The sequence below is a fragment of the Chelmon rostratus genome, chromosome 11 (genome assembly GCF_017976325.1).
Source record: "Chelmon rostratus isolate fCheRos1 chromosome 11, fCheRos1.pri, whole genome shotgun sequence".
Classification (NCBI taxonomy): domain Eukaryota; kingdom Metazoa; phylum Chordata; class Actinopteri; order Chaetodontiformes; family Chaetodontidae; genus Chelmon; species Chelmon rostratus.
In genome coordinates this window covers 2831458-2848314 of record NC_055668.1, presented here as the reverse complement: position 1 = coordinate 2848314, position 16857 = coordinate 2831458, and the positions used below count along the sequence as shown (strand labels likewise).

Here is a 16857-nt window from a genome sequence, read left to right as displayed (position 1 = left end):
TGAAATACTGTGAAAGGGAAAAAATTGAAACCCCAGATGCTCCTCACATTAGATGACTTATTTTTTAAAAGGAAAGTTTTTTTCCTTTGTGATTTCAATCATACAAACATCAAGCAAAAACATTTGAGGAAATGTAGGAATGAAGTGAGAGCCATAACCTTACACTGTATTAAATAGCAGAATTGTATGTGTGAGTGGATAGCAGCAAGAAGGCAACAACTACTAGCACCATTGTACTCATGGCTGGTTGTTTTTCTCTGTGTCAATGTTTGTCTCAGTTGAGGACTTAAAGGCGCTAAAAGGCCAGTGGTGAGTAAAGCACATGGGAGTATCTCAGCAAGCTTAATTGAATTTCTGTGTGCGATGTGTGAGATTGCTCAGCCGGGTGGCATTGCCAAGTCCAACTACGTCCCCTCAATATCTCTCGGTCCAACGGTCCATTTCACAGACGGGCTGCTGATGTCATGGACCCAGTTTTTTTTTTTTTTCTTTAATCCCAGCATTGCCTGCTGTGCAAAGGCCAGACAGACTTATAAAGTTTCAGCTTGATGTCTCTCAGAAAGACAACCCTGGATTCCAAAAAAGCTGGGGCACTTGCTGGCATCAAACTCAGAATAAGCAGATATTTATGAAAATCAATTAAGCTGATCAGGTCAAACATTAAATATAATGTATTTGTACGATTTTCAAAAAGGTTGTCAAGAAGGATAAGCAAATCATCACATTCTGTTTTGTTATGTTTTATACAGCATCTCAAATGTGTGAATGACTTGATACACACATCAACCAGATTATTCCTCCTCCTGACAGACTCCAGAGACGAGGCTAATGTTTTACCACAAGTTGTATATTGCAGTAATAATGTATGGTTCCCACAGCTCACCTGGACTTGAAAGAAAGAAAAAAAAAAACCAAAACTATCTACTGCTCACTCGCTTTATCTTCTGTGTGTCTGTCCATAAACCTTCTGGAGGGGGCATTGTGGAATAAAGAAAAGTATAAAGCATAATGCATCCAGTAGAGAGACTTTCCAGTGTTTGCTAACTATATTGTTGTGTTCTGCTAGATAATACATGGAACATATGAAGATAAAAAATGGGAGAACTTTTCCTGTTTCCTGGACTTTCTGTTCTTTGAGAATTTACAGTAGCCAGGTCATGTCGATGCAGAGACAATGTGTGTGTCTTAATGTTCTGATCAAATCAGTGGTGAGCCAGTTGGCTTTTTTGAAAAAAGTGTTAGTTACTCGGCCTGTACTGTGCTTGTGCCTCAGTGAATATGGCTGAATCGGTTTTTCATGCCAGTGCAGCACTTTGTTTTGCATCAACACTGGCTGGATCTGAAAGGTCTGAGCATCAGAGCATCTTTCAAACAGAAAAAAAGACTGAGCAATACATTGATTCCTACCTCTTTGAAGCATGGTGACGGGTTGCGCATCTGCTCCAGCATGGCCCATTTGACGGAGGCCTGCCGAATGTTGCCATCGTATTCTCGTGAACTCTGGGTGCCACTGGGGGTCCCGCGGGAGCGTTCATACCCTGGTTCATTGAAGTAGGGCTCAGCCACCAGAATGAGGGACTGCACCGACACTAGCACCTACAGCGGGTTGGCAAATAACAAAAGAAGCAGGTAGAAATGGAATTATGTGATGAAAATATTTGGGATTCTCACTGTGGTCCAAATAGAAAATTTCATTGTGAAATCTAAGTACTTAAATGGTAGAAAAAGTAACATGGTCTGTTTTCCAGACGAGCTGGGATGAACACCACATTCCAATACAATCAATATGTCAAACTCGTCAGGTATAATCCTGATCTATTGGTAAATTACCCCAACATCCCCTGAGTGTCCTCAACATCCAGAGCCTCTTAAATGATCTTGGCAGTGGTGGAAGAGAGTCTGAAAAAAGCAAGGAATATCTTGGCCCCATAAAAATGTATTCTTCAATATATCTTTATTAACAGCTCGATTAATGCTGTGGCCTGTCTCAAGGAGACTAAGGACGTCCTCCTGCATCACTCCGTCCATTCCAAGCCACAACATTACCAACAATGACGATCTTGGGCTTGGAGGCCTGCCTGCTGGCCCTAGCCACACTGGAGCTGGATGATGTGCACTTGAAAATGCTCCATCAAGTGGATACCAATGACCTTCAACTGATGCAATCTGTCTGTCTTATACTGGGTTGCCAGATTCCAGAGCCGATATCCAACCTGCCTGATGACTGCTTGATCCCAGCCCACTCCCCTGTCTCCTATTCACCAACCCCCTTATTTTCCATTATTGATCTGTAGCACACTAACTGGAATGATAATCAATGAAAAGATATCTATGCTCTCTCTGACCCTGCAAATGAGGGAATTATAAAAAAAAAAGGAGGGAATCCATTTGTAAGGGCTCTGGCGATCAATGTGTATGGAAAATGAATGTGTTCATGGCAAACAAACAAATATTGGTGTGGGTGTGTCATCATGCTGTGTTCAAGAACTTGTGTGTTCATCCATAAGCCTGTGTATCATGTTTGATACCCAGTAGTCCCTTAATGCAATACATTATCTATTGCACACACTATAAGGCCAAACCCTCAAGGCTTTCGATGATGAAAACACTGATAAACTACTCTCTCTACAGAAAGTGTGGTAAGCAAACATATTTCCTTCATCATGAATTACATTTGAAAAAATACAATTCTTATTGAAAACTGCAGCTATACCATAACTCAGCTTATACATGCAGCTGATGGAACAGGCAGATATACTTGCTTGTGGTGTCAAACCCCAAATATTCATAAAAACTATTCTAAGCAGATTACCTGACAACAAGTGCACAACGGTAAACATTCACTTTTTCAGAACCTTTGGGGCACAAATTTCAAAGTAATAGTAAATGTTGTCAGGCTTGTCGTCTTGTCTCTAAAATGCACAATTCAAAGAAAAGGTATTAAAAGAAACAAATTAAATTAAGATGACAGATATGTTACTCTGGACAAGAGTACAAACTGGGTATTTTCAGAATAAAAGTGATGACAGTCCCTTAAATCAAGGCTAAAAACAGATGCCATCTGGGCTGAACACACAATTGAAGACAACTGATTTCAAGATGTCTTCAAGATGAGTTATGTGTGTAAGCAGGCGTAACCTGGAGCTTCAGACGATACCGTTTTGTGTTTGCTTTGATCAACACCCACACACTGTCACCAAGGCAAAGTAATAACTTGACTTTAAAAAGGATCCTTCACGTCAGCTGTCAAAACACCAAGTCCATTAATACAGAGCCCCGGGTAGTGTAATGACAGGGAAGTGATAAACTATAGATACAAAGGCTCAGACAACAGCCCTGCAGATCCATTCAGACAGGTGACTGTCATGATGGATCTTCACCTCACCTGTAAAAAGCTTGAGGTCTGTGGGTTCCATTTCTCCTCTGGTCTCCCGTGCCATGTGTTGAGGATACTTAAACATACCTGATTAACACACAAACACAGACAGAAAAAAAGGAAGCAATCAGTTTCAGCAGAATGAGATATGCCCCACACATGGCTGCAGCCATTACACTGGTGCCAGACCCAGGTCTCGGACATTCAAGGTGAAACACCTCTGGGCACTTCATCTTCAGAAGTGGCTGATATAATCAGCTTTCCCAAATCCATAAAGCCTTCTATGTTAAAGTCACATGTATTTGCAATAAAGTTAAAATTTCTTTAACCCCCAGTCCTGTCATAAATCCACCCTTGATGAAGGTTCTAATGCTCAGTTTCTGTTGAAACTGCTTTAGAAATGTTAGTGTTGATCCAACTGTATGATCATTGTGGAGGATGTAGTTTCTGGAGTTGTTGAATTGTAACTGCCATTCACAGGTGTTTCTAGAATCTTGTCCACTCCATTTATACAGAATAACAAACAATGCTCTGTTTAACACAGTACAGTTCAACAGCGCCACAACCTACAAACACCTTTAAAGCTCCCTAATTCATGTTGTATCTATACCCCCACCTTTCTTTAACTTGTAGACACACAAATGAAACAAGAAATGTACAAATGCCAATTTGTGGGGAAGCATAATAATCAACTGATGAATAACCGTTCATTCGTCCAGCCAGCACTTCTGTGGAGTGTCTTTGCTGGTCGCCTGGCACAGTGATGAAAAGACTCAGAGTCACTGTGCCAATTTGTAAAAGAAATGCTTCGAGCACAAAATATGCCCTTGTCATTTGTTTGGGTACATGTTAAACAAACAAGATACAAAGTGAGCTTGGGAGGTGTTGGAATATAAAGTGTTTATCTTTGATCTTTATGCTGAGCTACAATAATGGCCTCATGGCTCCAGCTCCATATGCCATAAGCACAGACATGATAGGTGTCAATCCTCTCATCTAACTGTGGAAAGGAAAGCAAAATATTGAACTATTCATTGAATGTGTATGCTTGTCCTGAGTGGGGATACACCACACTATGCATTCTGACTATCAGCAACATGAGCTAGTCAGTACAACTGAATTCATTTGAGTAAATTGGGAAAAAGTTGCAACTCAAAAACATTTCATACATAACCTGGCATTTACAAGAAGGGAGGAGAAGTTGAGTGTAGATCCTTTCTTTTTTGAGAGCTTTCATCAATGAGTGTCTAAAAAAAATGAGGCTTGAGGAATGTTGTTGGACTCGATAGTGAACTCTGAAATGAAGCCAGTTGTTTTTGTTCTTTTTCAACTTCAATGAATGATCCTGTGTTTGCTCCTGAGAACTGTTCCCAATACTGATTTGCCAGATTAAAACGTTGCAGTTGCAGTATATCTCTGTACTGATGCATGGCACACAGCTGAGCAAGACCTCCAGCTGAATTTCAACACCCCTAGGCAACAAGATTCCTATGATGCATTTCTTTCTCCTTCCTCCATTTATCCATCTATCCATCGCTCATCAGTGTGATGAATGGTGGCTTGCTTAGTTATACTGTTGATGTGGGAAGCCCCAGCTATTTCTTATAGCAGCTGTCTCGGTATGGTAATGCATGTGAAATGTCAGCAGCTGCCTAACGAGGGCCAGCAGATGGGCTGAGCTTCTGCACCTTAACCCCAACTCCTCAGTGAAAGGAAGCCAGGTCCACAGTGGGAGAGCTATACATATTCCAACATGTCTGGAGAAAGCTTTGGGGGATGTCCACTTCTAGATGTCAAATTGAAATAAAAACTGCACGTTCGAAAGACCTGGGAAGGTCTTCAGGTACACTGGGTTAATTTGACACTTCAAAACCATAGTGGGTTCTTGATGGACAGCCAGGCACGGTTTTCCCTATCCTTCCCATTATACAGTCAGTGCAGACGTTTGAGTGGGACTGCAGGTAAAATGTCCTTAGGCAGTTTAATCAGTTAATAATGAGAACATATTAGGCTACTCAGAAATGCCATTGTTTGGAATTCTACTGTATATGTTCCAAGAAGGGTTTTCTGATGCAATTTGAAACTGATCTACTGAATTGAAACTACAGGCTTCTAACACTGTATAAAACTGAAAGAGGAGCGGGTCTGTATCCTGGACTATGAGAACTATGTTGATGACACATTCTGTGCTTTAGTACTAAAAAATAAGAAAAGTAAAGTTGTAATGGAATGAAATCACTTAATCAAAGTGAAATCCATTTTCCCTGATGTATGATGACATTATAACTTAAAACAAGATTACTCATACACGCAGGGTGACCTGCAGGGAAACCATAGCAGCGCAATCATGTCCTTTGATTGGTGCGTTTCAGCCAATGAGATCTCACACCCTGTGGTTTGGATTGATGACAGACTTCAGAATAAAGCCTGGAGGAATCCTATGATTATGAAATTGACCATAATAACATAATAACCATTTCCTTTTAATTTTCATGAGATGTGGGTTCAGGTCTCATTCAAATGCAAAAGTCCAGTTTGCAGTATTAATTTCCAGTCCGGTAGATGCTAATCTCACATTCATTATAATTAGAATCGTGGCAGTGCGATGCTGTGTTACGAGTACACTGAAAATCATTTGCCAGTGGTGTTTTAAATTGAAATTTGGTAATACATACTCATTTTCAAACACGAAAAAAAGATTCTCCTGTCGATGAGAAAATGGTCAAAAATGGCAGCCCTTTTCCACAGAGCCACAACAACACACCAAATTATTAGGAGGGTGTGATTTTTGACTCAAATTGCATCAATAAGGTTCAAAGGGTGTAAAAAAAAAAAAAAAAGAAAAGAAAAGAAAAGAAAGAAAGAAAAATTTGCAATATAGTTCCATTTACTTGATTAAAGACGAACATCAACAGACTTTGAGCACTTTCAACTCACTTTGCCATCATTGTAGAGGTTGGGGTTAAAGCGCACACTGTGTCCGCCGGTGGTCTCCAGGTTGACCAGAGGAGGTGAGTTGGGATAGTCTTGGGGAAAATACACATCAAACTCGAAGCAGCCGTTGGCATATGGTGTGTCGGCCGGGCCTGTGATGAGAACCTGAAAACACCAAGAAGGGAAAGGCATTAGTACAAACAGCCAGAGAAAGGGTAGTTGGTAATCACACACTGAAAGTTAATTAAAGAAAGGTGGATGCAGTGATAACAGTACAAATGGATTAAACAAAGGACAAACTGCAAAATATCAAATGGGCGATATTAGCTGAGAGAAAGAGCCCAGTTCTATCTACAGTTCTCATGGCACTGGTGGCAAAGAACAATTTATTTCCCCACTAAAGAAGATTAGCTCATTAATCACAGGAACACAAGCACTTAAAAACTGTTCCAAGGGCCTGAAAATATATGAAAACAATCTAAAATAATGTTAATAACCTACTAAATACTACATCTCTAACAACAGGCAATGCCAACTTAAAACCCAAATCCATAATTGCAGGACAAGCTTCAAGGATTTCAGATTTAAGAATGTTCAACAGTCAAACATATTTCCTTTTTCTCCTACATTGCACTGACTTCCATTCTTTGTGCATCCAACACTAGCTACAGAAATAGAACTCATAAAAACGCTGTTATTACACTGGCATGCCTTGCTGTGTTCATATGTTTCCATTTGGCTTTCTCACTTTGTTGTTGGTATGTGGCTGCCTTTCTTTTGCCAAAACCAAGCTAAACAGATGAGGATTTTGACATTTAGCAAAGAAGAAGACCATTAATCAACTTGTGGGGTGAGAGCCATTTATTAAATGTCACTGGGGGAATGAGTAAGAGCTGCAGATGACAAGTCATACGGTAGAAACACCCGAAGCTGTAACACAGTTCACAACATCCTTATGGAAGACACAAGTGTTCCATCAGTCTTACTCAATTCTCAAATTACTGGTTTCTATTAATCACAGGGAGCAACCCCGCATAAACCAAACAGCACGATGACACTTTCATGATATCATAACACTGACACAATCGACTACAACAGTCATCCAAACCAACTAAGAAACCCTGGGCTGTATAATTTGACACCCAAAGGTTTGTACTATGGTGCTGGGCCTAATACGAAACTGAAGTAGTACTTCACCTTCATGATGTCCAGTCTCTCCTCATCACAGCGGACAAAGACACTGGAAGAGGATGACAGGGGCAAAGAGGTGGACAGGGTGACAGCCTCCTGGGCGAGGCGGCGGGATCGGGCTGCACTGTTTGTATCACTGGCGTTCTTCACCTGAGACATGTAGTGGTAGTTGACCTTGAACATCACTTTTCCGTCCTCGTCCTCTGAGACCATTTCAAAAGTGTCTGGAAGGAGAGAAGGCAGGAGAAGACGATGTTGTTTGAGCAGATTAAAATGTGTCTTTGCTCCACACAGATCTGATGGAACCTTCCCCACTTTAATACACGAAACAAACAGAAATGCCATATTTCCATTCCCCTAAAATGGTGGATTGGTTTTCTGGCTGGAGAACTGGCACCACTTCCTGCTTTATTTTAATCAAACAAGTCAGAATAATCGCTGAACAGTAGTGGTTGGAAACAAGCATTCATGTGCACTTCCTTTTGCTGATTTTCTTAAAATTCGGCTAAAATTTGAGAAACATTTGGATGGAAACACAGCAGCCGAGTGCATGTTGTGACTTTATTGTTGCTGCTCTAGGAACAATATTTAATTATACATTATATATTCTAATCCAGTTATGTCTTTTGAAAAAGAACAGGTAAGATTATTGATTGATTGACTGGGCCAATAAGAGGCCATATGGTCAAACTTTTACAGCTAACAAAAGCTTTCTAACTCCTTTTCTGTGCTCATCCTCAGCCTAACTGGTCTCTGGAAATGCTGGCAAAATTACATCTCTACACTACACTACAAGTGGAAACAAAAAAAAAAACGTTCTTAAAGCTAAGATAAGCTGCCATTTCTAGAGACCAGTCAAACCATGAACACAACTTCAGACAAAAAGTGAGGAACCAAAATGTCCAAGGATACTATAAATGCAATGATACAATAAAGCCTTGTTACAGTGAGTTATAGTCTAGTCCTCACACTGTCTTGAGTATTCTATTTCCATTCTGTCCGCACACTGAAACAACACTGTTAACAGTCAAGTCACTTGCAATTACTTCAGACATCAAGCTGCTTACAAAATCAATTGCAACACAGCAAATCTGGTGTAATTAATCATGACATGGCTGAATGGAGAGTGATGGACAAGGCAACAGGGATGAGCAGGATGGGAATGATAGCTAAGTCTTCTTCCTTTTCAGAATTCTTGCATGAAGAGATTATATATCAAATCAGACAGGAGACAGAAGAGTGTATGTATTTGGGGAAAGGAGGAAGTCTACAGGAGAAGGGTGGATTAAGGCATAGCTTTCACTGACATAATGTGCACAAAGTAAAACCAACACGTACTGACATTCCAAAGCATTAACAGCACCTCTGCTTATCATGTACAGAAATAAAAACAAGCGAATCACACATTTAATGTGCATATACACTTCACCAAAGAACACACTTCAACTCACCAAACTGCAGCTTTTTCATGGCAGCAACGTATTTTTCCTCCAGAGAGCGTAGAATGGACAGGGGCTTGGGTCGACTCGACACCTTCCTTGAAGACTCTACCAGTTTCCTCTCTGGTAAGGAGGTGGGGTTTAGGGTAGGGGCAAAAATCATGAAGACAAGTGAAAAAAGAGCATGGTAGAGGTTGTTCAGAGAGTAACCGTGGCAGAGAAGCATCAGCTTCAGGATGTCTTCCTATGTAAAAAATCCTCCAAGGCCAGTCTGCCAGAGGACTATCAGAAAGTCACCTTAGCAAGCAACTGACTGCGCCCTTTGTCAAACACACAGATAACGTGTGCACATAAAGAAGCTCCACAGAAAGGCTGGTGGAAACAACCATAAGAAAACAATCTTAACGAGACCTGTGAAGGTGATATAAAAACCACTTCAATACAACACTCATGAATGGGTCTTGTTTTTCAAAGTTCAACTTCAGTTTATGCCACTTGGCTCTTATGTGTTCACAGATATCAGCAATTACTTTCAAATGATGGCCAAATATAGGGTCCCTTCACACAACAAGCAGTCTGACAGTATTTGTGTTCTGTACATTGAGTGGCCATTGGAACAGCATAACTACATACTCTAATGTCATCATATTGCACGGTGGGCCACTGTGAAACTACTATTTCCAAGCTAAAGAATGAACTTTGACATATTTACCATAAAAACACATTTAAAAAACATGAATACAATCCAACTTCTGAAGCAAAAGATGTGCACAGAAAAATGCAAGGGCTGTTGATATCATTTATTTGGCCTGTTCAGTTAGCACAGATATATCGATGCTTCAGAGGAATACTTCCTCTCCTCAGTCAATATGGCCTGCTCCTGTCTGATTATGGCTTCTCTCAGAGATATTTCTTAAAGCCTCTGTACTAATTAAATGATTATACATCTGTCAAGACCCCACAGTGCACAACTCTGTATGATGTGTGATTCCAGAGGCATTTATCATATGGATTTTTTTTATGTGAAGTGACATGACATCGATCTTTTTCTGTACCCCTTCCCTGCATGCACACTTTCAACACATCTAATGGCACCCCCCCCCACCCCCCAAGTGATCAGTTAGATAGCTGTTTATGTGGGCCAAGCATTAAAATTCTCTAGAGGGAGGGTGGATGATAAGGAGGTAATGGGGGAGGTGTAATGCTTCATCCAGCAGTGGACATTTTATTCATGGCCCCGCTTCCGTATGGTGACTAAAGGTTAGCTACAAGAATCTCTTTCTTTGGTTCTCCATGTAAAAAACAAGTTAAAAAAGGTGTACCGTGTCCTTTATAATACAAAGTCTGAATCTAGTGACAGCTTGAGCAGGTTGTCCTATACATCTTCTCCACTGACCTCAGGAGGATCACAGCCTCAAAAAAGGTGCCAAGCATTGTGGATTAATTTTAGAGACTCAGGAATACACAGTCCTTTAGGACTTCAAGAGCCACAAATGTTACATTAGAAGATGTTTAAGCCAGTACCTTGGGTGAGCTTGACCTGCATCTTGACAGTGTTTGGTCAAGTTTAACTTTGAAAGACCAGCCAATAGCGTGCTTGATTAAGATTCAATTTTTGGGCTGTGGTCAATCACAGCTGAGGGAATTCAGACTTTTTGGTCAGCTAAACTTAGAGACCCATTTTCATGTCCTTGCACCAAGAGGCCAGGACAAAGACAACAGCCTGAGGGTGTGAGAGAAAAATGGAAAGAGAGTCAGGGAAGGAGTGGAGACACAAAATGTGGTCAGGACTTGTTTTTGATTGAATGTTTAAGTTTCACATTTCTGCTTAAAACCCCAAACTCAAAAGACATTTTTCCTGAAACTGTGTTTGTGTTGGACATATATGTATTGATGTAAATATATATTGCTGTTAAGAGTCTCCAGGGTGTGATTTAAATCAGCTGCTACAGTGTTTGGCAATAAAACCATATGTGTGCTGTAAACATACCCTGGTTGGCTTGCCGCAGGCTGGTAGTAGCAGCGTAGACTATCTCAGCTGTCCTCTGGATGTCAGGCACCAGAAGAGTCAAACCCTCAGGCTCTGGATCTGAGCTATCCGTCTTCATCACACCTTTACTCTTATCTTTCTTTGACCTGAAGCACACAGAAATATACAGTACATTCAGCCACAGTGAAATACTGGGTGCTGTATGATAACTTGGATTTCACAGATTCAGGTAAAGGTGAAGCTAACCATTTTCCCTTTAAGGTCTAAACTACAAACATAACAGATATCGCCCCCCTCCATTTCAAAAAATTAATTCTGTCTACATGACCTTCATTTCACAAAGGAGCTCTGTACATGTGAGAATGCAAAAATGGTTTCAACACTCAAAGAAGTATGCCAGGCCAGCAGGAGGCGATCAAGGTTGTGTTAATGAAAATCAAAAATACAAGAGAAAAACATTCTGAACATGTGCAGCGAGCTTATTTTCCTTTGGTGGTAGTAACTTAAAAACAAACAATAGTAGCTAATTACTCAATTAATTATCTATACTCATTGGACACCTATTTCTTCACCTTTATTGATTTAACACCTTTCTGGAACACAGTCTAGCAGTGCTAACCAAACAAAACAAACAGGGAGTCCATCATTGTTCTTGTTGTTTCAGGTGCCACAATGAGTTTGTCTGAACTGAGCTGATTGTTTCCCAGATGCTCCTTTTTACATGTACACAGGGATACACATAAAGTGGATTTGTGCTTGGTGATCTAAATCTGTTTGAGTGGAAAATAGGCCAAAATGTAGAGGAAAAAATCTGTTTTCAAAAAGATTTCAAAACGACAATCCAAAATTTATTTGGCACTTACATAACAAGTTAATTTGATGTAAAGCTCCTGATACCAGGGTGACAGTAAAAATGGCTACAAGCTCACTGAAATGAAAATCAATCATTCCTCTTGGACTTGGGCTCCTATGGGTCAACAGCACTGCAGAAGCTGTCAACGGGGCAGGAGAAGGCAAAAAATTCTGACATGTTTATGACATCAGATTCTTTGGGTTGGTCGTCTTCCATTATGACACATTACAGAAAATAAAATGAGCCATTAACACCATTTGTTTTCATTTCACACCCAATATCTGTTGGGCTGGTCCATTATTCGTATCATGCATCTGATCTCAACATAAGGTGGCAGAGAATCTCAAAACAGAGCAGCAAACTTTGAAGGAGCAGCAGCAGCAGTTTATTGTGAGTCCGGGAGTGGTTCTCGTTAGAATTTGGTAAAATGAACACACGTCTCTATCCTCTGCATGTTGTTGCATTGCCCTTTTTTGGGTACACAAAAAAAAACTAAGATTTTAACTTTTCTCAGATTTCTGGCATTGCCAGTCAGTTTTTTAATGTGCATAAACAGACGGATATAAACACACTTAGTGACTGCCCCTCAGACGGTCCCCACTATCCTAGCACCTAATCTGTCCTGACTGTTTGTTGGACTAAAGTACAGCAGACAGCCTAAGGCTTAACTGGCTGAGACAATCCCAAATGATCAGTCTCCCTGACCGGCCATTTGTCTTCAGGCTCTTTTTTCATTAAAATGTCTGAATGTGGGTGTGAGATCAAGTACAAGTGTATGTGCTCAAGGTTTTCTAAGCCTCAGTGTTCCTGTGTGTGTGTACTATAAACCTGGGATGTGCTACATCTAAGTATATCTCGCTGTGTCCAGGCCCTGTCATCAAAACACAATAGACTCCCCTCATCTTCCAGAGAATAAAGGCCATGTATTAATATGAATATTGACTTAGAAGATGTACTAACAAGTCATGTCCTGAGCTAGTGTGCAATAGGATCAGGGTTGATCACGGCATTTTTAAATCAGTGTAATTCCCTTTGTTTGCTCGATACACAGCAGGCAGCAGTGTGTAGGGATGAAAACAGACAGTCCAAATCCTGTCGAAATCTTCTTACCACAGCAGGTCAACTCAGACACTGCTCATTGAACAGACATTACTGTTACTACAGAGCATAATACACTATAAGAGGGACAGCATCTAAGATGAACTATCTTCAGTGATTAGAATTCAGGCGGACAGAGGCTGTGTGTGCCCTGAACAGCTGCATCATGGAGGAAAATGTACATAGTGCAACAAAGCCCAACATAAGTACCCCAAACCCAAAAGTACCAACATAAATATACTTCTACAATGTTCTGCATCCCACAAACACTGAGGATGAACAATCTTGTGCACAAATGTAGTTTAAAAGATATAGTTGGATTTAAAGTCACCAATAAATTCAACAACTAATAGCAAAGTGGATTCCAGGAAGGGGTGGAAGATAGGACAATATATGGTGAGATACAATATCAATTTATCCAGCTTCAAAGATTTTTTTTCCATACAGTACATACTGTGGTGGTTAGTCATTAAATATCTGACAAGTGTGGGAAATGATGCAAATCAGTGAGCAGGACAACTTAATGGCATTATTGGATTTTTATATTCGGTTTGTGTCAGTATGATAAAGTACCTTTATTTGTCAGGTATTTAATTCATTCTGGATTTATCAAAAACAGGCATTCATATCTGCTTATTTCATCTGTGAAATATGCTGATACATACCGATATCACCATACGAAGGGACATACTAATGGACTACTTTATCAAATTTGCCCACTCCTAATTTCAGGTTATGTTGCATAGCACTAATATTAGAGAGCTGTTATCATTCCTGTAACATTTTTTCTCACCCTTTAAAACATGAATACTGATGGTCTACAAATCATTCACGTTACACATTCTCTTTAGCCTGTTGACAGAGCTTAATGTTCTTACTAGAGCTAATTTAATTATATTGGTATTTTTGACGAAACTAAGATAATGTATGAACTAGTACAGGCATGTCCAAACTATTCCATAAAGGGCCGTGTGGCTGCAGGTTTTCGTTCCAACCAAGGAGGAGCACACCAGGCCAACCAATCAACATCAAGGGATCTCTTAGTTATCAGCTGAAAAGTGAGATCAGCTGATTAAATGAGTCCAGTCTGGTGCGCTCCTCCTTGGTTGGAACGAAAACCTGCAGCCACACGGCCCTTTATGGAATAGTTTGGACATGGCTGAACTAGTAGGTACAAATATAAAGCTAATCATATTGTAAAATTAGAGCTTACAATGAACCAAAATGTTGCCTGGACCATGTGTGGTCCTGTTCCATTGACATAAGGACTTGCAAGGTTTTCTTCCTGAGACACCTTAAATGAACTGTGCTTCCACAGGCTGACTGATTCAACATTCATGACAGGCTTTTTCTAAGAATACCATCAAATACATAATTCCAATGGAGCACTTTGAAATGTATTTTGTACGCACAGTATGCAAACCTGAGTACAACATGTTGAGAAGCTCACAGGAGCTGTGAGGGTAAGATATGTGCTCATTTACCTGATCATGGTGTGGTCACATCTCTTAGGTCGTATGTGCATTAATGCATGTATGCATCTATACATCTATACATGTATGTAAACTAAAACACACACACACACACACACATATGGTGAGGCTAAACCCATAACACATTTCTGGACATGTGTCCCTGACAACCTCCAAAGGCAGCCTCATGACTGAATCTAAATGTGTCCTCAATGCCTCTTGGGGTACATTCACTTCACCCCGGTTGCATTTTAATGCCAAGTTTGGACAGGGCTATAGATGTAAAGATTCCCAGTTCAGCAGTATTGCAGAGAGGAGGGGAGTAAATTATACTGGAGTGTGTTTTGAGTGGAGTGGCAAGGTCATGGCTGGATCAAAGTATTAGACAATTAGACATTACTCCTTATGTACAAAGTGTGTTTTAGTGCAAAAGGTAAGATATTTATAGGTATATGTAACTATATACCAGTAAGTACTGTGTAACATTTGGGTTCTATATTTAAGAATTGAAAACAAAATTATTCCATTAATCATTACTAATTTATACATGGATTTTCACCATCTCACCTGAGGCGATTGGTGTATGTGTCCACACATGTCTTCATCTTGGCCAGCAGCATCCCAACGGAGGTCTGTCCCTCAGAGTGTTCTTCATCCTCTTCCTCCTCATCCTGCCCCAGGTCTCCGGAGAGAGGAAGCAGCAAAGGAACCAGCGCTGTGCAGGTGGAAATGGCCCTCAGCAGCTCCAGCAGGGCCCGGTAAAGGGGTACATGGCGTGCCATATCCAGAACTGCAGAGAGATGAGGATACAAAGTGATGCTTAAAGAATAGAGGAACAAAAGACAGATGGGTTGTCTGTTTATTGTAGAGAACCTTATTGCACTCATCTGTTAATGTGAAATGCATACACTGATATAAACAAGATCCATTACTGTTACCACAGACTACATCCCAGAGCATCAGCATTTCAGTCACAGAGTAACTCATAAAATGACTATAATGATCCACCACTAGGTCACCCGATGCCTCTGCACAGTGGTTTTCATGGTTGGGGGTTCCAGGGACTTGGAACTGGAATTTTACTGAGAAATCATCACAATAAGATCTCAATCCAACATCTCTAATTCGTGGTTGAATGAGAATTCTGTATTCTACCATTGACAACAACAGCAACACAACTAAAACCCACTCTGCATGCTGCATTAGAGAATCAGTCCATTTCCGAGCTCATGAGAAACTACTGCAAAAGCATTTATCTTGTAGCCTGAAGTGATGCTGTGTGTCGTGTATACCTCTGCTCAGAGATCAGAGAAACATGAGAGAAGAACAACTATAGATCTTTGAGATTACACTGATTATGGAGATGTCATCAAAACATCAAAGTGCTCGAGCAGTGGATAAAAAGACAAATGGCCAGCAGAGGTGGCCAGGTGCTCAGGGAGTAAATTAGTAACGTGGAAACCATGAATTCATTTACTTTTGGCCAATAATTTCTCATAACAGATTGATTAGACAGAACTGGAGTTGGGGATGGTGTTTTTGCAAAAAGAGGCAAAATTAGAAAGGAAATATGAATTAATCAATGCAAAGATTGGCAAGAAGATCAAGAGACGAGGAGATAAAGAGGGGCCTGTATGTACGACAGCAGACACTGGTGAGATAGTATGCGCTGTGCCTGTTGGTATGTATGACTAGTCTACCTCAGTCATTTCTAAACTCCGAAACCAAACCTGACAGCTCCTCCTCACTTCTCCCCCAACTGAGGCCTGAAATAACAGGACGTGGACGGCCCTACAGCCTGAGTGGGCTGGAGACATATGCTAAATCAAGGTTCATGCTTGGCAGCAAACTCTTCAATCAAAGGAATAATACAAGAAAAACATTCTCTTCAACAATTTCTATTTTTACCTTAGAATGACTAAGATACTTGAGTGTTTAAGAATCACACCTTGGTTATCGATTTTGTACACAACTCTGAAATTTAGCTTTGATAGATCTGGTGCTGAGGTAAAGTGACTGGCGAAAAGTGGACGATCATATCATTTGATGTCCATCTTAGTTGACCAGTTTAAGGGGACCTCAACTCAAGATGTAATGGGCGACTGATGGTCTGTCCTTGCAGAGTTTTAGGCTTCTCACTGTCTAAATGGAGGTAAACTGGAACAGCAGGCTTCAACGTCTACAGTGCCAGCCTGCAATCACTGCCAACACCAGCAGACCGTGCAGAAACAACCACAAAGATGGGACTGTTTGGGGCGAGAGGGTGCTCTACACTGATTGTGTTCTGGGACTTCAATAGCTCCAATTTAAGTTTTACAGAGTTGGAATTGTTAAAAAATATCTATATAACTACTGAAGTGGTTGCAGTGCAAAATACAGCAGGGGGAGGTAGATGTAGTCTTCAGATCATTAGTATAAAAACATTTCCATGTGCTGCTCTGAACACTTTGTGTTGGGCAGATATGACAACTTGGCCTTAGAGGTACAAGGTAATATTATACAGC

At 40.5% G+C, this 16857-nt stretch overlaps 1 protein-coding gene across 4 annotated transcripts in view; it reads right to left on the bottom strand.

The window, feature by feature from the left end:
• birc6 (baculoviral IAP repeat containing 6) overlaps positions 1-16857 on the bottom strand; it is a 123018-nt gene that overhangs the window by 14816 nt on the left and 91345 nt on the right. For all 4 annotated transcript variants that reach the window (XM_041948215.1, XM_041948217.1, XM_041948219.1 and 1 more), the window contains exons 65-71: positions 14921-15143; positions 10931-11076; positions 8953-9063; positions 7508-7725; positions 6314-6475; positions 3386-3463; positions 1408-1596 (exon numbers count right to left, since the gene is read on the bottom strand). In XM_041948215.1, the coding sequence (XP_041804149.1) occupies positions 1408-1596; positions 3386-3463; positions 6314-6475; positions 7508-7725; positions 8953-9063; positions 10931-11076; positions 14921-15143 (1127 nt within the window). The remainder of the gene's footprint in view (positions 1-1407; positions 1597-3385; positions 3464-6313; positions 6476-7507; positions 7726-8952; positions 9064-10930; positions 11077-14920; positions 15144-16857) is intronic.